The sequence below is a fragment of the Eucyclogobius newberryi genome, unplaced genomic scaffold (genome assembly GCF_026437365.1).
Source record: "Eucyclogobius newberryi isolate DKJ021-1_F unplaced genomic scaffold, fEucNew1.0.hap1 SCAF_22, whole genome shotgun sequence".
NCBI classification, from domain to species: Eukaryota; Metazoa; Chordata; class Actinopteri; order Gobiiformes; family Gobiidae; genus Eucyclogobius; species Eucyclogobius newberryi.
In genome coordinates, this window is record NW_027315857.1 from 9,432,727 (window position 1) to 9,453,835 (window position 21,109).

General features: G+C 40.7%; 2 protein-coding genes across 2 annotated transcripts in view; both read right to left on the reverse strand.

The window, feature by feature from the left end:
• Positions 1-21,109, reverse strand: part of LOC140372174 (leucine-rich repeat LGI family member 2-like) — a 481,342-nt gene that overhangs the window by 151,274 nt on the left and 308,959 nt on the right. The gene's annotated exons all lie outside the window — the stretch shown is intronic.
• The window catches only part of LOC140371374 (uncharacterized), a 157,048-nt gene that overhangs the window by 60,177 nt on the left and 75,762 nt on the right, over positions 1-21,109 (reverse strand). Inside the window, exons 3-4 of the mRNA XM_072458489.1 lie at positions 9,902-9,946; positions 5,823-5,830 (exon numbers count right to left, since the gene is read on the reverse strand). Of these exons, the coding sequence (XP_072314590.1) occupies positions 5,823-5,830; positions 9,902-9,946 (53 nt within the window). The remainder of the gene's footprint in view (positions 1-5,822; positions 5,831-9,901; positions 9,947-21,109) is intronic.

Genomic DNA, 21,109 nt, shown 5'->3' on the forward strand with positions numbered 1-21,109 from the left:
TCTAAGAAAACCCTTCTAACCCAAAACCCTTTATTGTGAATGTAGTGAATGAAATGAGTTTGTGTGAGAGCAGACGATATAGGATGTCTTTAAGGACTCAGGTGAGTCACTGCAATCCCAAAAGTGGAAAGAACACTGCCAGATCCATATGAGCTGCCAGTCAAGAAATCATTTCAAATTATTCACACATTTTTGACTTGACAGGGGGCAAATCAGCTGTCAATCACATCTGTCACTCAGACGTAACAGTAGGAATTATTGGCTTTTAAGTTGTTGACATCTTGACATGCAACAAGACTGAAAACTGACATTGTCATTTGGGTAATATTTGGGAGATTTATCTTCTAGCTGAGTGGATAAAATAATGCAGCAGCACTCCCATTGTGAATGACATATCTGTAAGTCTGCCTCTCCATATGGTGGGTCTACTGTTGCCTTAGCTGTTTTACTCTAAGCCTCGAGCTAAAGTTTTTCAAGACAGGAAGTTAATGGAGGCTGGGGATGTGAGTAATCAGAGTCGAATGGGCAGGATCGGACAACCGCAAGTGGCTGGTGGAAATGTGGACACCGAGGTTAGGCAGGGATAGAAAAACCACATTGAAACAGTGGACTTCGCAATGGCATCTGGTTCCCATATCCACAGCATATCACGATTAGGTGAATTTGAGAGTGTGCGCATGCATTTTGCGCGCCTATGGACTGTTGAAGACACGTGTTGTTTGTCAATGAAACCGTTGGAGGGATTTTGTTAGGGGTGCGTTACATATGCATACACTGATCAAGATGAGGGATTTTGATTGACAAAAGAAGCCTGGGAGTCTGCCTCGAGGAGAAAAGATATTTAACGGGCTTTCGGCAAATTGTAGGCGTTGCATCCAAATATGAATCTCTTTTGCTGAACAATAGCAAATGCTGGATTATTGTCGTAGATTTGAATATGGGCCACTTTTCCATTCACAAAAGTATCCCTTCCTCTGCTCTGGTTACAACCGCATTGGTTTCTTGTCATTTGATGAGGAAAATTCTTCTTAGTCGAAATGCTGTCAAGACTTGCTTTCCAGCACTTGTGTTCGAACTGCGCCAAGTCTTATACCAAGTTATGGTAGTGGCAGTCTCTGTGAGAATTCGGTCAATTTGAGCAGTGATGGATACTTTTCATCACCAAGAAGCCAAACCTTACATTTGGCTTGGTTCCTTCATTTTGTCATTTTCAGAACTGATGAGTCCAGCATTTGCGTCAAAAAGGTCTTCTGAGTTTTGTTAAATTGAGCGCCAGGAGCTCAACTCGTCTTGAGACCAAATAAATTCTGGCATGTTTCATAGTTCCACTTGTGGGCTTTTCTTCAATACAATACAGACAAATGGGGTGTGTTTGACTACACTTATTCATATAATCTATGCAGCATTTTATACTTTATTAATTATTCCTGTTGATCTGCTGTTCCTGTGTACAAAAGCAATATGAAGCCACTTATTGATGAGATTGATGTGAGAACTACCAGGAAAGACAAGTACTGTTGCGGAGCAAATGTATTAATTCCTCTGTGAGAAGAACACAGGAAAGTATTTAGTTGAGTAGTAAGTGGAAAAACTACCTCGGCAACAACTAAAGACCTTTGTTGGGGCACAGACTGACCAAGGACGAGTTAGACGTTGGTATGACAACCAAAAATTCACTTATTGGCTGTGGATTCACGATTAACAAGTCCACCTAATGCATACATGTCTGTGGATAGTAAGCGAAAGCCAGAGTCCCACTGTTCACTCTTTCCAACTTTATGCCCACCCCAAATGAACTGGCACCTCTAGCCCGAGTGTCCTTCATGCGGCAGCTGGGATATGTTTTATTGACAAAGGCAAGGCTGTCGTGAATAGCACATGAAGCACGCGGGTCGCCATAGCCTTTACTTTACTCCCTTGTGCTCATCATTCTGCCACTAATGTAGTGTAACATTTCAACAGATCATACAGCTGTAAGATATCTAAACTTGAGGCATTTAATCCAGACACTTGAACATACTTGAAGCCTCGAAGCGCACTTGCAATCGTAGGGGCCTGGCATGAGGCCCCTATGTGGGACTGAGGCATGCTTTAGCGGGCTGATCTTTGGTTTGGCGTTTCCACCATTGTATCGCTTTCAAATATTTCCCTTTTCCTTCTGACCAAAATTTCAAAGCAGCTTCTTTTATACCTCTCTGTATAATTTTAATTTACTATGGCATGCAGATGGAGTGCAGGGCTGGTGGCGAACAGCAAGTAGTGAGGTGCAGCCTCTGGGATGGTATTCTACGCTTGATTGGTGCTAAATGGTGTGCGCACATAGTGGTTGGAGCATCGGCCGGGTGTTTTGACACAGAGCGCCCTTGAGGAGCCGCAGAGAGATGAGGAATACGATAAAACATGAGAAGTGAACACTGGATCACCCCACAGGCTAGAATAAACTCGGTAAGCATTTGTTTAGTTACAAAGGCCACATAGGCCATAAACTAAGACCTCAATGCTAAGACCTCATCAGCAAAAACTACTGTAAACACGTTTGGACTATTCACAGTCAAAGCCATTTTGCAATATGAGGGGAGGAAAATATTGGATATCTCATGAAATTAAAATGGAAAAAAATTAATATATCTAGTATTTTGCTAACGATAGTCAGATTATATTATGTAAATCCAGTGTTCTCGCTAGGTATTAAGATCAACGTGCTGCGTGAACGGAAAGCACCACGGCGCTCGCACGGGGATCTTAAAGTACTACGGCTGATCTTAAGATCACCGTGCGAGCGAGAGTACTTTTCGCGAGCGCCCGCACGGTTTGTCCCACCACCATCCTTCAACCTCAGCCCAGCGAGAACACTGAAATCCAACAGAAATGTGTTAGAACAGGTCGTTAAACATTAGATGAGGTTTGATTATTAGAAAAATGTGAAATATCTGCAAAATGAAGTGCAGAAATATCACCTTTTACCCTAATTTGCATAATATGCTGCATATTTTCAAAACAACAGTCACAGTATTATCTAAATTTTGATATATTGCCCACCTCTAAATGTGAGAAGTTACAATTAGAAAATCACGCCTCATTGAGCACACTTGACAAAAACTGCCCAATCACAACTCACGGACAAGCAATCTGAAATCAAATTCCACGCCTTGGCACTAATCACAAGCTGCAGATGAGGACCACTCCACTCTTGATTTGACTGAGAAGCCCCCTGCTCCGCCCCCGCCTCCGTAACCGCATGCCCTTCTCCCATCACCAGCCGAGAATGAGCAATGATTAAGTCACAAAGAACTGTAATGACTTCAGCAGGGTCAGTCCGCCTGGGTACAATTTACACACTGTTCCTCAAGTCATGGAGAAGGAGATGGGTGGGGGTGCGTTGAATATTCATGTCGGTGCGCCGCGACTTACCACGGGTGGGCGTGAGATCACTGGTGTCTATTTTTCGAGGTGGTTTGTGAATGTGACGGTGGTGTGCCCAGAGGTGGTTTTCAGAAATGCACTTTTGTGTTGTTAAAATGCATCAAAAAGTAAAGTTATGGTATAGGAAAGTATGAAACGTGATGGGATTTAAGATGATGGTAGCAGCTGATGGAGGCAGTTGAGGCCAGGCCAACGCAAAGCCGAAATACAAAAAATGCATAATCTTCATATATAATTCCTTTCAAATATTAACTACGAAAAACCTTCCTCTTGCTGTTCATAAATATATAATTTGAAGGTTTTGTACGAAATGCCCCGACAATTCTGTACCCTGCCTTGTAATTCTTTCTCAACAATATAGTTTTTAAGTTTTATTATAAATATATTAAAGGTGCAATATGTAACTTTTCTGGCACCTGCTTACTCCATAAAGCTGGTATTGTTCAACACATAGACTGAATATAGAAATGGATGGATGGTTGTAGCAGATAATTTTGGAGCGCAAATTTTATAGCGACCACAGAGCCAATCAGGAGCGAGGTTGTTGACGGTACTGGCTCTTTCCGGCCCTACCACTGGTTTGCACTATGAGGGCACTTGGCAACGAGCTGTGCTAGCTGTCAATCAAACCTGCTGCTAACGCGAGCTGGAGCCGACCTCAGGGAAAGAAGGCACCTGATTGGTGAGTTATTATTGTTTGTATCTCGATTTGCAAAGAAAATAGCTAAATAAAAACATCAGAACGAAGAATAGCAAACTGTAAACGTGCCTGGAATTGAATGATACATTTCAAGTTTAAAGCAATAATGTGGAATGTATCAGGGAGAGCACAAACATCTCCTGGTCCTGTCTCACACCAGCAGCAGCATTAACATTTTACCGTTCTTTAGCTAGCGGCTTCATGAGATTTTCTGGCCACAAATGGAACAGCATGAGTCTGTCTTGGTGACCTGACGTTGCCATTTCACAAAGCAAGCCAAAATCCATAAAAACAGAAAAGAAAAAGTGTCCCATACATTTTCTTCTACGTGTAAGGATAGACAGTACTTGGACTCCTCATATAGTAAGCTTATACTGTCAGTAGAGCAGGACCTGGCCAACGTACCAGTGAAAAGTCGGACCACCTGCACTTACTTACTTTGCAGAAACCCCAGGAGCGAGTGTCTTAGAGAGGCTCCGAGGATTAACTTACGACTTTTATGGCTCATTCTGCACACGCTATTACACCCATTCTATCACACTTTGCCTCTGGGCCATAAATAATTTTAACAGAGCAGCACAGGCTCTTGGTGCCCGCTTGACCCGGGACTGTGCCGAGCTGTCAGAGGGCCTGAGGCATGAGCAACTCTTTGTCATTTTTTGGAAGATTTTGAAAGGGAAGTTTGAGGAGGGAGAAGTATATGCACTGGCACGGTAATGAGGTGAGATAATGTGTCGAGTTAAAAAAATAAAAAATACTAATAGTGAGCCACCGCATTATGCACTATCCAAATCTTGTGTTTAGAATATCATAGATTTACAGTACATATTCAATTAGTGTTATTAATGGTATTTGTCACAGCTTGGCACAGATGCTTTCTTAAAGGTGCACTATGTAACTTTTCTGGTTGAGGGTCCATCACCTGCTTGACTCCAGTGTGTTTCCTCGAATATGCCATAAAATGTATAATGCAATTTAGTTTGAGTCAAATCAGGATAATAATTTGATCGCGCTTCATCTACACATGAGATAATTAAAGTCGCTCTTCGGAAAGTTTACACTTCATTGCAGTTGGTTGAACCCACCTGTCAATCACTCAGAGCATTGCGGCGACAGACCAATAGGAGGAGTGGGCGGGAAAAGAGTCTTTGGTTGAGAATAGAGCAGCGTTCATGAGAAAAAATGTGTAAACAAGAAAAATAGCAGATTGTTGCAGGAACGAGATCACCATATTGCCCAGATCTACCTGGAATGTTCCACAGTATGGCATTAAACGTATATATTTTATGCAGGTGACAAGCAGGTGATGCTACCAAGCAAATTAATCACATCTGTGGTAAGTAAGAATGTGTTTTTCATGTGATTAAATGGATAGATACATGAACAACATATCTTACTTGTCTTAGCAGGTTTAGAACTATTTTTCTCCGCGTAACCAATCCTTGCTAATGGCAAGGCAAGGCAAGTTTATTCGTAGAGCACATTTCATACACAGGGCAATTCAAAGTGCTTCACACAGCAGGAAAAATGCATCAAAATCACAAAGAAATTACAGAAACAGATCTCTACCGTACTGTGGTACCAAGGACTCCAAACACAATGGCCTCGATCCACTCTGTTGTCCATTTGAATGCGGCTTATTTAGGAATTTTACCTTCATATGGGAACAACTGGGAAGATGTGGAACAGGCATACTTACAGGAGGTCCTGAAAGAAAAACAAGAAGAGAAGAGAATATATGGTTAGTGTTTTCAATCAGCAATCAAACGGACTCAAAGATGATAAATGTTCCCGTGAAACCACATCTAAATACGGACCAGTGAGTTCATGAATCAAAGACTTAAGGAGAACATGTTCTTGGGGCATTTGTGAACTAATAATGTAGAGTATTTTGTACTGAAACTTCAGGTTAATGGTAGTGAACACATTTTCAATAAAGAAAGAAGAGATGGCACACTATACAGTCTATACAACGTGTTAAATTGAAAAACTAAGAAACTGTAAGCGTAGTATCAACCTCTTTCAAGGCACCGGACTTATTGTATGTTGTAATGGAAAAAATATCTTAATCATGGAGGCAAACCCAAAGATCTCCTAGTTCACAGGTAAAAGCTTGTTTCTTATAGCATTAACTCATACTTGTTGGTCGACATTTACTTGAACAATGACGTATTTTTAAGAGGTGACACTAGTTCCTTTGCCCCTAATTACCAAAGCATTGTATCATAGTGAAAGCTCTCCGGAACACCCCAAATAACACTGTAGGTCCCTATTAAGCAGGCACCCAGCTGCTGAAAATTAGGGTCAGTTTTTACCATTTTTTTTCTAGGACCAAAGGGGACAGTGCAAATGACTACTACAGCTGGTTCCTTCATTTAAGGAGCCTGTCTTTTTGATGCTTGCCGTGTCGCTCTTTGCATGGTTTTATGGATGGTTAAGTAACAATAGACCACTTAGCTTTTAATAAACCTGGCCCAGCGCACAAGTTTGCCAACATGTCCCACTGTGTTGAGAGGGCAGCGTTCACATAGCAATTACGGAAAAATAATGACAAAAGGGTCCAATTTAATGTTGCTTGCTAGACGTATGTAAAGGTTTGATCCTTTGTGAAGCCAGGTAGCTGCTTTTAGCTCACAAGAAGCCATTATTTAGATCAGACGAAAAAATGCAAGGTGACTTCAAACACTTTCCAGCTCTGACCGCTTGTTGAATAATTTGCGAATGCGGCTTCATCCTTCACTGTCGAACAGCCGCTCTTTTCCTTTCCATATGGTCCCCGTAAACAAACAAGTCGCTAATGAAGTATCCCCTTCAATTTCACACGTGCGCAAACAGAGCAATGTCTTTTTCCTGTTTGTCGTCGCTGCCAGGTCTTGCCAAGTCTGGACCGAAAGCTTCCTGTTCCTTTGTAGATGGGTAAAAGGCGTCACACAGGCACACCTCAGCCTGGATTTTGTGGGGAACCTGCGGAGGTGTAGTTACTTTGGGTTCAAGCGAATCATGAATTAAATATGCCTCGCTTCAACGTTCACCGCTGTTGAAAACTTTAAAGAGGGTAATTGGATTTGCAGAAGGCTTACAGTGCAGAAAGCGGCACGCCAGCGCCCATCAAGGACTGAATCTGACTGTCGCTCGTTTTATGTCTTGTGAAATGTGCTCATAGTCTGGCTTCAGGCTGATAGAATTCGAGCTTTTCATTTATTTTCATTTGCTTAGACTCTTACATACCACTGTTTCACGATCTTTGAAAAATTCTTGCCATAGCATCCTATTGGAACGGCCTAATACGCGCAGGGAATGCATAAAATATCGTAATCCATATCACATTCGGATGTGTAGCAGTTTAAATCACAAACCTGCTAATCCTGTAGTTTCCGTATGTGATTCATATTTACGTCTTCTATTTATAATGTAGTTTATAAAGTGCGCTGTGAACGGCATTGCACATTAAAAATATATGTGATGAATCTGTGGAGCCCCCATGATAATAAGGAGCCAATTGGATCTTAACAAAGTAAAATTATCATAGGAAAAGAATCAAGGAAAAATAATGGATTTTAATCAGTCTAACCGGCTCTCTATTATTGACGTACATTCATTTTTGGGAACAGTTTCACAACAGCCTTCACAAATGGCCAGCACTTTTCCCCATTTCAAAGCATTAAAGCGACAAATTGAACTTAATCTGCTCCGATCTCGTTTCTCCTACATGTCGTCTGTATTTGAAAACATTAAAGCGTAATACTGATTATGGTAAATGACACTAAATGTTTCTGCCGATACACCCGCTGTCGTACTCAATTCTCTTTAATTGAAGCATTTGCGTCGCTCTGTGTGGCTGCAATTGTTTGCTTGTTTCTCATTGATTCGCCGGGCGGGAGCACGTAGTTCCTCTTTCCCCCCACGATCGCGCCGTCTGACCGGTGACTGCAGAGCCGTCCGTGCAACAATGGGCCTTTCTGAAATAACGCTGGCTTGGTCCTCTGGATGTTTACGGGAAAGTCAACTGCCTCTCAGACCTGCGCCGTGCCAAAACATTGATCTATTGTCCGTCTGTCAATGGATTTGCTGTTCTTTCCATCATTTGTGGCTTTCACGCTGGATGAGAACAACTGAAAGGCGTAAAACCCACACTGCAACGTTCCAGATTTCGAATGCAAAACAAGGTCTTATAGGGTCTTGTGTTTCTCCATTGTTGCCTTATTTAAAAAGGCCACAGTAATAAAATGTGCTTCTGTGCCTGTGTTTTGCTACTTCACTTATCAAACCCTGATTTGTAGAGACGATATCTCTCACGTCTTCCTTCTAATTTTATAAAGCCGACCCGTGTTAAGATCTAATTTAGGAATATTTATTTATTATTACGACACATTTACCCACAAGGGATACGTCTGTGCGTTTTATGTTAGGAAAAGCAACTGTTTGAAAAGCCAATTTAAATATGCAAATTGATTCATATTACGAGGTTGATGATTTTCTTTGATGATGGGGGAAAGTAAGAGCAGATGAGAACAACTAACGTGATTTATATCATTGTTAAAATACCAAAGTGAAGCTCTCCAATTATGAATTTTCCAAGTTACATTTGCTTATTGATCCAATGTACCTTCCCTTCAAAGGACTTTGCTTTTTGTTTCAATTACTCCTACTCCTACCACTACCTTGTTTCAAACTGCCACCTTGCTGTGCCGTGTTTTGGTTATTTATTTCCACAGGGGCAGTAGTGTTGCACCCCTCTTTCTCCCTCCATTTCTCATTCTCTCTCTCCTCGGAAATGCCACCACGCTCCAGAAGCCATTATCACTTTAGCGATCAGGTGAGCACTCTGAGCAGAGGTGGCCGCCGCCTGCCGAGTGCATGTTCTCGCTGCGAATTCAATTTGAGGAGACACTTTCCATCTGGAGGAGTGTCACTGCGCCTCGCGTCCGCCGGGTCCTGGTTTGTCGAGTCAGCTTTGAGAAGTGTTTGGGGAGAGATCGGAGATAGAAGTGCAACGTCGGAGCTACACTTATCAGCACACATTTGACCGATCACGTCACTTCACATCACGAGACTGCGCTGTCGAATTACTTGGGCTCACGCCATCCAAGGGTTTCAGAGTGATGACAAATGCACCGTTTCCAATTCCATACAAAATATTGTGTCTTATGAATGATCAAAAGTCCCCAATATGTTGCTTTAAACAGGAAGTTGAAACCAATGAATAACTTTCTAAAGAGCTGATGCTAAATGCAGTTGGAAAGTTGATACAAATTATCTTACAACAGTCAAGATTAATATATTCTGATGTGATTTATGGATAATGTTTAACGTCATTACTTGCCCTATCCACATGAAACAAAACTGGTAGAAAATCTTATCAGACAGAACAAATTAAAGGGCATTGAAGGGGATTAAAGGGCATCAAGTGGTTGCATTTTTTCAGTCACAAAGGTTGGCAATTGTTGTCAATAGAACTAAAAAATCAATATTTATGTATGTATATTGTGCTGCCTACTATAGCATATCTGTTTTCATAGTAGTTTAAGAACCTGACCTCTGAAAAAACTTTCAGAAGTAGTGAATCCAGAGGGTTCAAATTCAACCAACACAACCAAATGTCAAAAACTGACTTTTACAGTGCAGCACAAAACCAACAAGGCCACAAATTACACATGAACAACCCATTTTGGCCTGCAAAGATATACAGTGTTCTTTTACACGGCTGTGAATGGCTGATGTCCGACTGAATTAGGGTTCATGAAATTATAGATGATGGTGATTGTGGGCCACACATACCGGGTTCGCCGTCTTTGCCTCGTCTTCCTCGTTTTCCAGGAGGTCCTGCAAAAGAAAAGGTACATTTACTTCAGATAAGTGTTCGTTTAAATTGTGAGATTATTCCTACTACTACTACTACTACTACTACTACTACTACTACTACTACTACTACTACTACTACTACTACTACTACTACTACTACTACTACTTTGGGGTTTAAAAAATACCTCAAACACCAGGGTTAATTAATTATGACTATTTAGACAGTAGTTGAGATGAAAAGTGAAGTGTCGTATTAACTTATTTATTTTTCTAGGTACATTTTTGCTTGTGTTTATTTAGAAGGCTTGGGTCTCTGACTCTTCTCAGGGAAGGAGCCTGAAGCTTCAGCCCGGAGGAGTAAACAATTACACGCTTTGCCAGCTTTTACACACCGAAGCCTTGACTGCTCCGTATTGTACACCGGTACTCCTTTGTGACAGCAAAATTGATTCACAAATTCATCTCCTGAAATGAATCTCTTTCTTGCTTTTCTCGTAGCATTGCAGCTGTCACCGCGGAGACCAGCAAAAGGGGAAACAAACTTCAGTTTGTGCGCCACCAAACAAAACAAAGTGAAAAGATTAAACGTTTGTTCATTTTCTGGCAGAAAACACAAGTATATTTGCCAAAAACCTTTTCCCGAGAACTGTTTTGAGGAATTTGACTGACTATATTTGTAAACTAACAAATTGGAATTTACTGAAGTTAATACAACTAGAGACAAAAAGAAGCAACTGTACCAGGCTTTCCTCATTATACTCCGAGTTCAAGCCAGGATAAACAAAATTATGTATGTTTCCATAAAAGACAAGTTTATATATAAATGAATAATGTGTAATGTGATGTGGAAAAGGGAAGCCATCCTATTCAAACAACTGCAAAGATTGTATTAAAGGTAAACATTGTCACTTTTGTAGTGGGGGGTCTGCCACCTGTTCGTCTCAGGGGAGTATGGCATTAAGTGTATCTTGCATTTACATAAAAAGACTATATTATTTAAACTCAAATCAAAATCACATTGCGCAGCTAAATCAGTCACTATATTTCTAATATGATAATTTGACAGTTAATAATTTAATAATTTAACAGTTGTCTATGATGAGGCAACCTTAGATGACTTTGTGTGTCCAAAACATAAACGATCATTTAGTTTATCAGGGGTATCCATCTGCGCCGGTTTTAGGATATGAATGTGAGAAGTGAAATAAAAAAGCTTTCACATTTACGACCCCTCCGATGTGTTACTGCGGTGCAAAAAGCTGGATTATGTTGCACAACTCGCTGTGCGCTGCTCAGGCCTCTTCTGCTCTATCCCACTGTTCGGCCCAGACTCTGGACGTGGCCCAGGATTGTGTCAGACGCTGCCAAGTGAAGGGTCAGGAGCAGCGAGAAGAATGTGACCACAGGTGGAGGAGGAGGAGGTGCACTTTACTACAGCTCACATCAGCCCCAGCGACTTGTTTTTCAGGCTTTTAAAAGAAAAACATACTCAACATAGTGCTGTTGAGATGAGCTTTCATGTAATTGTATGTTTGGTTAGAGGTGGATATGGCTTGAAAATTGCACTTAAGTAAAAGTAATATTAGACCTGCAAGAAAATATAGTGAGCAAGATTACGTGAGACAGCAAAACAGCAAAAAGATAATGACATTGAAATAGTAAAATTGTCTCTAGTTCGTGGTTTGGGCTGCTCTTATTATTATTATTTATTTATTATTATTATGTATTATAAACACATTAATTGTATTTCACGGTGTGGTGCACGGTGGCAAAGGCGGTTAGCGCTCTTGCCTCCCAAGAAGGAGATCATGAGTTTGATTCCGGGACCAGACCAACATCACATGATCTCTCTGGGTGGAGTCTGCATGTTCTCCCCGTGTTACCGTGGGTTCTCTCCGGGTTCTCCGGCTCCAAACACATGCATGTGTTAGGTAAAATTGGTAACTCTAAATTGGCCCTAGAGAGTGAATGTAATGTCTGTAATGTCTATGTCTCTGTGTTGACCCTGCGACAAGTTGGCCACTGTCCAGGGTGTACCCCGCCTAAGGCCCGAAGTCACTGGGATAGGCTCCAGTCACCCGCGACCCCGAAAGGGAACAAGCGGTAGAAAATGGATGGATGTATTTCAGTCCAGGATCATTTACTCTTTACTTTTCTTGTAAGTGTTTTTGCTGTATTCATGTGAAAAACCTAAGCTAAGATAATGATGTTTAAGGACAAAGAATTTGCAATTACAAATATATCTGCTACTAGTATTGCCACAACAACCAACCAACACGTGATTAACAAAGGAGTTAAAATGACTGCACTATAATGTACTGTATTTTCTATACTGAGCATAAAGAGCTTCTGAAGAACAAATTGGGGCCAAGGTGTTGAGAGACCGTCAGCTTTATGTCAGTCAAAATATTAAAGTTCCTCCACAACATTAGGATTGGACACCGTTTTTGAAAGTCGTCCCAACTTTGGTTATGGAACGGCTCAGAAAAATGTGTCTCGTGATCTGGGTTGCCAGCTAATAAACCTTTTCAACCTCCTCAATGGTTTTAAAAGTTGCTTTTTGTGGCAACATTATTTAAAACTTTAGAGGGAAAAAAACAGGATAAAGTGTCTATTGTTGATCAGTTCATGCAAGACTCAAGAGAAAGATTGGTAACTTAGTTTTTGTTCAGAATACTCCAAAAAATTCCCTATTATTCATTGAAGCACCAGGCTGTCAACAAAACAGCATGAACCAATCAATGAACAACAGCCTAAATGACTAATTCTTTGCCATTTTGACCAACTGATTAAGATTCGCCCACCACAGAGATGCACTGAAAGGAGCTATTTCCAATATTTGGACAAGCGGAACATTGGCAGTATTGTAGGTATATTCTAGGCGGCTTTGTTGTTTTACAAAATTCACATTGTTAAAAGTCAAACACGACTCTGCGCTGTGATTGTGATGTGTATATTCAAACTAATTGCACTTTATCACAAATTATCCATAACATATTAACTGGTGGGGGTAAAGCTAACAGCAAAGTTCTCAAATTCCACCACATCAATCAGAAGAACACTGAAGTAGCCCATTTTTACAACACAATCTTTGTTTCATACAAATCAAGCAGCTCAAACTTCTCTCAATATGACACAGCTATTGCTCAGACAAAACGCTGAGGCCAAGCATAACAGGCCCCCATCCGACAGAAGGAAGTCAGCTTCGAAGAGGCTGGATTTTGTATTTCACACTGAACTAAATTGTTTCTGGAGAAGATATGAATACATTTTGCGATGCGGTGCGGATGTTGTCAGCTTTTGTTCAAAATGGAGCATGACATTTGTGAAAAGAGCCTTGTAAATTATGGACGATGGGAGGTGTTTGAACAAAATAATTGCCAGTTCTTTGAAAGCGATACCACATCCTGAAAGTCTTTGTTGGTTAAAGATATTATCATCACTGCAGGTAAATTTGTCTGGCAAAGGAACAAAGACAATTCACAGATTTAAAGGAGATTTGGAAAATAAGAATATTTCCTGGAATAAAAACAATTAAAAGAAGGCAGGAAAAAAAATAAGAAACTTGATCTTCCAAAGGGTCCAAAGGTGCTATTTTTGCCCCAATGTGGTTCATTTGAAAATACTGTGAGAATGATGCATTCATGTAGTGTTTTCAAGACACCCAAAGCACTTTACAGTGCATTAATCATTCACTCCAAACTACTTCAAACTATAAGATTCTATTGTCGCCACAGCAGCTCTGGGGCAGACCAATGGAAGCGAGGCGGGCAATCTGTGCCATCGGCCCCTCCACACATCCTGAAGTGTGAACTTGAGTCAGTGCTGTCACACTGTGGCCAATGGTCTCCATCCACACTAACCAGGCCCCACACAGATCAGATCAGGCATTGACAAGGACGTATGGCACCCAACATTTACTTTTTGAATAATACTTGAACCTCAAACACACAGACACAGGGAGAACATGTAAACACAACTTATTTGACATTTACTTTCCTGTCATGTGGAATAGGAAACACCCAGTTGTACAGACGCAAGCTTCTACGACCAAGTCCCTGCCGTTTTCCTTACTTGATGTTGTTTTTGGTTCACCCGTGCAGTTTTGGCCCTCGTATGTCTAAAGAAACATTCATATTAAGGTAGCTGCAGACTTAGACATGCACAAATGAGGCGGTAATCCATTTCCACCAAAATTACTGCAATAATACTGTCTCCAAAATGGCTGTCTAAAAATGAATGGGCTGTCAAAAGAGTAATATGCCTGCCTGTGGAGGAGTACAACCTGTTCAAGTTTGAGATCCAATTTGATTTCCACAATAACTTCGGAAACTGCGGATCAGCTGAGTTGAAAATGCATTTCCTAAAAATCTATCAATGTCGTCAAAAACAGTGAGGGGATTGAGGAAAATTCAGTGGGAAAGAACTTTAGCATAGTTCATTTAAACTTGCAACATGGATGGATGAGTTTATTAAACCTGGCAACACAAATGCTGGTCCTCTTTACCGAACAATCATTTTTCACTTTACAATGACATATTTGTGGGAACCTTCTGGCAATGACGACAGCAGTTGTGCTCCAAAATCCTTATTGCAGCGGATGACAGTGAATAAATCAATATGCAAAACGTTCATTCATACACTGGGTCTACTATTCGAAGGGAAACATGGAAGTGCACTTTTATAATAAGTCTTGACGTAGCTTTGGCCATGTTTTTAAGGTTGACATAAAAATAACTGAGAATGTTGGCAATTAAAAACTTGTTTCGACCATGACCCAAACAAAAACTGCAGGTAGACGTGTTTTTTGATGTAGTAAACTTACAGAGCATGGAGTCTATAATGGTGGCAGTTCTTTTTTTATTCTTTTGTCCTAGTAAAACCTCTCCAAGGGGGATTATGGCTTAAATTTCTTTGCCAACACAATCTGGAGTGCATATCCTCTCTGTCTTGAGTTACATTAAGCACTGGACATTATTTACAAAGATGAATGGGAATGGGAATTATATCAATATCAATAATTATATTTACAATTGAACAGAAATGTGCCATAATGTGCCTGTAAATGAGGCTCAAATGTGACTGGACTGTAAAATGAAGTTGGTGTATTCCTCGTTCACCCTGGACTGATCCATCGTGGAAAAGGTTTCAAAAGGTCGTCATCTGGACAATGTTTTGACAGTTTGGCTTCCATCCAAAAGTCACGTTCAATCTGAGGAGCCGTTTGTTCAGATTATCTACAACTGTAAAATTAACCACAAAAGTGCAGAGAAATCTGGCTTGTACCGAAAAGACTGCACTGCACGATATTTTAGCAGCATTTTGAAATGTTTCTTATTATTGACAATACTCTAAAGTTTCATTTTGCAGATTATATTTGATTTTCCACCTCTACTTGCACCCATCTGTACATTTAAAAAGGTAATGAGTATCTGAATGCCAATGCATGTATTTAATTATGAGTTCTACACTGACTGTGCTGTTTACCTAATGTCAATAATTTAGAATAAAGTGAAGAGGCCTTTACTGGAATATGAACATGACATAGCACAAATTAATAGTTACTTCCAAGTAGCAATCATGTCCGCAGCAGCAGGTCAGGCATTCGCTCTTGAACCTTAGCCCGGTAGCACTGTAAACGACCTCGCTATAACGACATTTTGCTAACCACTTAACTTCCTTAGACCTTTCAATTTGAACTTTAGCAGATGAAGTGATGGCAGGCAGAACAAAGTGGAGTTTCCACCAACCACAGTGAGTCCCAGTGACCTCAAATATTACCTGAAATACCAGAATGTTCCCTCGATGGAAATAGCATGACAAAAAGCAGTTGTAAAGTTGACCCGTTTGACCTCGTACAGTGCATTCTTCGCCGCTCAATACAAAGATCATATTCTAGTTAGCGGCGGCGACAACTTCAGCGCGGGTCAGCCAAAGTTTGTCTGGCCAATACTGAGACATCATATGCTATTTGAGACTTGTAGATGTACTTGATAATTTTACTACTGTGTGTACAAAAGGGAATATTCCCCATCGTGGTGACTTGATACAGGGAACAGATTGCAGAGGGATTGTTAGCATGTATTGATTTATTTCAGAGAGAAACCCTATCATCAAAATTTCCTAGCATAATTTCTGCAAGTACATTTTATTTAGTGACTTGTCTAAGAGATAGACTATACAACAACTGGACTGGCAAAATAGATGAATCAGTTCTGTTTGAGACAAAATGATACAAATCCGGTGGTTAGTTTTATTTTCCCCTCAACTCACATTTGAATCTGAAATTACAAAAGCAGTTGAATTTTTTTTGGATATAATTCACATTAAAGCTCATGTTTCCATGGCATACATCTTCATTATCGCTGCCTCTTTTTGCGCCAAAGCTACTCTTTCCTAAATGAATCAAATGATTGTAGCCACTTTCCTTCCAATTGCTTTTGTTTGGCCTAAAATGAGACCATTGTGTCAGATTTTTGCTCCAACTTTTTTCCCCCCTTGGTAAAATTTTGCAGATTTCAATTTCATCTTCAACCGTGACGTGCAAACTTTGGTTCCCATCTTCGCCTTTGGTCGTAATAAATGAATTGTTATGTGCCTAGCGACATGTGTTTACACTACCGCCTGACAAAGTATGATTAGTTAGCTGGAAATACTGCGTTTGATTTATGCCGCGTCCGCAAAGCAAGACGTCTCGCTGATTAGGGCCTAAATTTAATCGAACGAACAGCCATCGGGGGCAATGAGCGGTGACGCCTTCTACACCCGTTCTAATGAAACACTCACAATCACAGTTTTAAATTACATTTACATGAAAGTGTTTTGACAAAGTTGTTGTGAAAGCTGCTGTGGTTTGGGTTAGGGCTAATTCGCAGAAACAACAGGATACTTGTTATTGTCAGTTATGCCAGGCAGCAGGAGTCGGAAAGCAATTATACAAAACCGTTTGGTACATGGCAGAACATTGCATCTCATTATAGACAGCAAATGATGCATATTTTTGGAGGACGTTATTATCAGGTGAATGGAATTATTTCGCTACACATCCCTGATAAATATGCTAATGTCAATGGACTGTGTGTACGTGAGTGGATGTGTGTGTGTGTGTGTGTGTGTCTGTCCAGATGCCAGTTATGAGTTCATTAAATGCAGAAAGTCCATCCATTAAGAGGTGAGGGATTTGTCTGTCACAGCGAGCTCCATTAACATTCCATCAGGTAGATTGAAAATGCATCACTTTCTCCAATCACTTTCTAGACATATGGCTCAAGTTGTTTGTGCAGTTTATTTCTGTCCATGAAATCGCATGAACTTCATCTCACTTTACAGAGGTGGTGGAATAAAAGTGACTGCCCTTGATTGCTGTCCATGTATTTGAGAAAAATGTATCTTTCCATAGTTATAGACATATTGTAAAAGCAGCTCTAAGGGTCAAAATGAAACCGCTGTGTGCTGCCTGCATCTAATCGTAAAGCGTTGTTTTTTTTGTCCGAAGTGCGCAGTTAGCATGCAAGATGTTGGTGTGATGAACTTTGAAAGTTGTTAAAAGTCTTTATAAAGTGATTGTGTTCATTAGGCAAGTTTGAAATGAACTAGTTCTGTTTATTACATTTTTAAGAAAGTAAACATCAGCTATAGCGCCTTTTAATTATGTCTCTCTTTTTAAAAAATAAGAGACAGTGGAAGTGACAATGTATAGCTTCTGAATTTCTTCCACTGTCCAAGATATAAATATATTAAGGGCGACCTGTCAGCCATTTAAGTAAGTAGTTTCAAGGTGTAACCCATCGGACAGCCCCATAGAACAGTCCCCCTTGCAACCCTTGAGAGGAATAAAATAAAGATGCTGATTTAAAGCCTGGAACATTGGCCCGACATGCGAACACAAATCACTTCTGGACGGTTTGCTGCTGTGCTAATTGCACATGTTGTCTTTCCACTGATATATAGCTTACGGTCTGATCCATCTTTTTGCACATCGTACCAAAAGGCTACATCTCTGTCAGACATGCAAGGATAGCAAATGGTTTGAATCTGACTATGGCTAGCAGGCATGCATGGATCATCTCCACTTTGCTCCGGTTCAGTGTTGAGGCTGGAACAACCCGCTGAGGAGGAAGCCGGCCCTTTGGAGAGAGCCTTTTCATCACCTTCAGAGATCAATGTGTTTTTCTCTGGCGTTGGGCCGACTGCTGGGATACTTGAGACCCGCCCGCACACAGCAATTATCCACCCGCGATCCTGGCTGCGTTGGAGATGAGGCGCAGCATGCTCGCTGATGAGGAGAAGTCAGTAATAAGTTGATCGATTTGGCCCACTCCCATCACTGTATGCTGCCAGTTAAATTGGCGGTGATGGCCATTCTGACTGCTCGATGAAAAAGCTTCACCGAGGACTGCAAAACATCTCTTAAACGCTGTAACATTTCAGAACAGCTCTGACCTTTCAGTTATGGAATTCGACCCAACAATGTACAGTATGTGGCTTGACAACAAATATGATTTTCTCAGAACTTGTTCGGTAGTTTTAGACCACCACAAGATCTTATTGACTAAAACCTACACAAGCTTAGGACTCGGACTGTAAATAACGAGTATTTTAGTAGTCAAAAAGTCAGCAATTATTTGTTCAATTAGTCGACTAGTCAAATGATTATTTCTACGGTACATTGACACTTTTTAGATACATTGTTGACCAACTAAAGGCTGAAAATTGTGTCTGAAAGCTTCTAGATAGATATAGATATGGCTTCTGAGATTTTGAATGAATAATGCGGCTGTCTTTGTGTTTTAGAGTCTATAATCCAGATAACGATTACACATAAATATGACAACTTCCACTGGTGCAAGTCTTCTTTCATTTTTAATAACACAATTTAAATCAACTATTAAGCATTTCATTCTTGAAAAGGCCTTGGCCTAATTCAATGTTAACTTGAACAGACATGAAAGTACTATATCAAATGATTACCAGTTGTGAGATGTATGTAACGTATAGGACTATGTTATATCTATAGAGTGTACTTTTACGTGTTTAACTGAGAGTCTAATTATAGTTTTAGAAAACCAACAGAAAAGTCCTTAGATCAGCCTATATGGAAAAATGCTGGTAGGTTTTAATGTATGAGCTCAGACTTGCATAAGCAGCTCCAAGGCCCTGCATTGACAAGGAGTTAATGAATGTACTCGGCATATGTGCACAGCAGGAAAAACAAACCGGGGCTAACCTAGCACTCTTCGATTATCCACCACCAGTGGCAGATTTAAGCCCCTGATCCACGCCCTCTCACGCTCAATCAATGAGACTAATTAGAGCTGAAGATGCAAAGATAGACTGCGGTAGTATGCTGCCGTGAAACCGCTGTAGTTATACATAAAAAACAAAAACAAGACATACTTAACATACTTCTACTTGAGGAACATTGCAAAACCAAATTAACTTTTGCCTAAACAGTTTGGATAAGTTTTGCTCCAGTTGCTAAATGCTAATGTCGGTAGTTTTACATGACATAACTTTTGAGTAATATCAATTTGATGTTGTTACCTAGCGGTTATTTTATTTGTAGTGTATTTTGCTGAATCTAACCACTGAGACTTTGTGACCTCTTTTGTCAAAACCGTGATGGATCGCTCTCTCTCCATCATGTCCTCACCTTCTTAATTTGGATTCCAGAGTCAAATGAATCTTTTCGTTGGACTTGAACTGTAGATGCTTGTGAGGTTCAGCGAGGGAGTGTCCGAGGGTCGTATCGGGCACTATACCGATGAGACAGTATCATGTGAACCCTCAAAAGAAGGCTTGGAGATGCCTGAATATTTCAAAGGGCATTCTCTGTCAAATTGTCCACTGACCCTGAACGACTTTAGAACATTCAGAACATGGTTGGCTCTGATGATTGGGCTTGTTCGACGTGAAATGAAATATATTCTATGCATTTTTAGCTATTGGATATCGCCTTGAAAAATGTAAGTGAGCTGATCCACGGCGCTTGCGGATGACATGAATTCTGGCTGACCTCATCGACACTCGGGATGTGTGAGCCAGTGCTGTCCCGGGACGTACATGTGCCTGAAGCAGTGTGGTTTAGCTTTAGCCGTGCGGCGCTATATCATGTGAACCGCATGGCCCCCAAAAATCGCTCAAGGACAGTAAGTGCAGTTCCTCAGCTCAGATAAAATCACTGGAGACAAGCCAGAGGTATGGATATATGGAAGTCCAAATGCCGTTATAACCCACTACTATTTAAACAGGCAGGCGAGCTTTGTTTGTGAACCTTTGGCCAATTTTTTATTGTTTGTTTAAGCCTTTGCTAACCTGAGGCACTAGTTGCAAGCAGCTGTCTCCCAGTCATTCTGCATTTCAAGAAGCAAGGATTTACTTTGAGTTTTCCTTATAAATTGTTAATGGCACATGCAATAATATTTATCACAAAACTCCCAAAACATGAATACATTTACTACATTGGATAAGTCAAAAGCAATCTGGAAACACTAATATAGTATCTAAATATATTTTGTTTACATAGTTAATTGTAAAATACTGCATTATGGAGAGGCGAGCCCACTCACAGTAACAGTGCGTGTTTTTCAATGCATTTTCTATAATAAATGTAAAATAAATATATCTAATGACATATTGTCGAACATTTCACGCAAAGCAATAACACTTTGATAAAGACAAGCAAGTGTAACCTTCCACCAGAAAAGTTACTTAATGCAACTTTATCGAATGTTTATAATTTATACTCTCTTTGCAAGCCCCAAAGTCAAAAAGTCCACAGCATGTTCCAACATCTGTCATAAGCCTTGCGTTTTGACGAGCATGTGGCAGGTTTTCATGCTCCTTTGATCGTCTCCCCCGATATTTTCTTTTGTCTTCGCGCCGTACTGTCTCTCATCCGCGGGGCTCGAGTGGAATCCACTTCCACTATCTCCAACTTATCAGCCGGCATTGGTGGTCTTAGGCTGGGTGAATTTACTTGAGCGTAGCATGACCCCCGCCGGATTATGCCAGCGCAAGACGGAGCACGCGAGCATGGCGGGTGCACAGGCTTTGTGTCACAGATCTTGTCAACAGCAGAAGGAAAATGTGTGATGCAGGGACTGATGATAATGAAGGAGGATGCAGGGGCGGGAGAGAGGAGAGACCCCTGGAGAGATGAAAGATTTGGGGCAAAATGGAAAT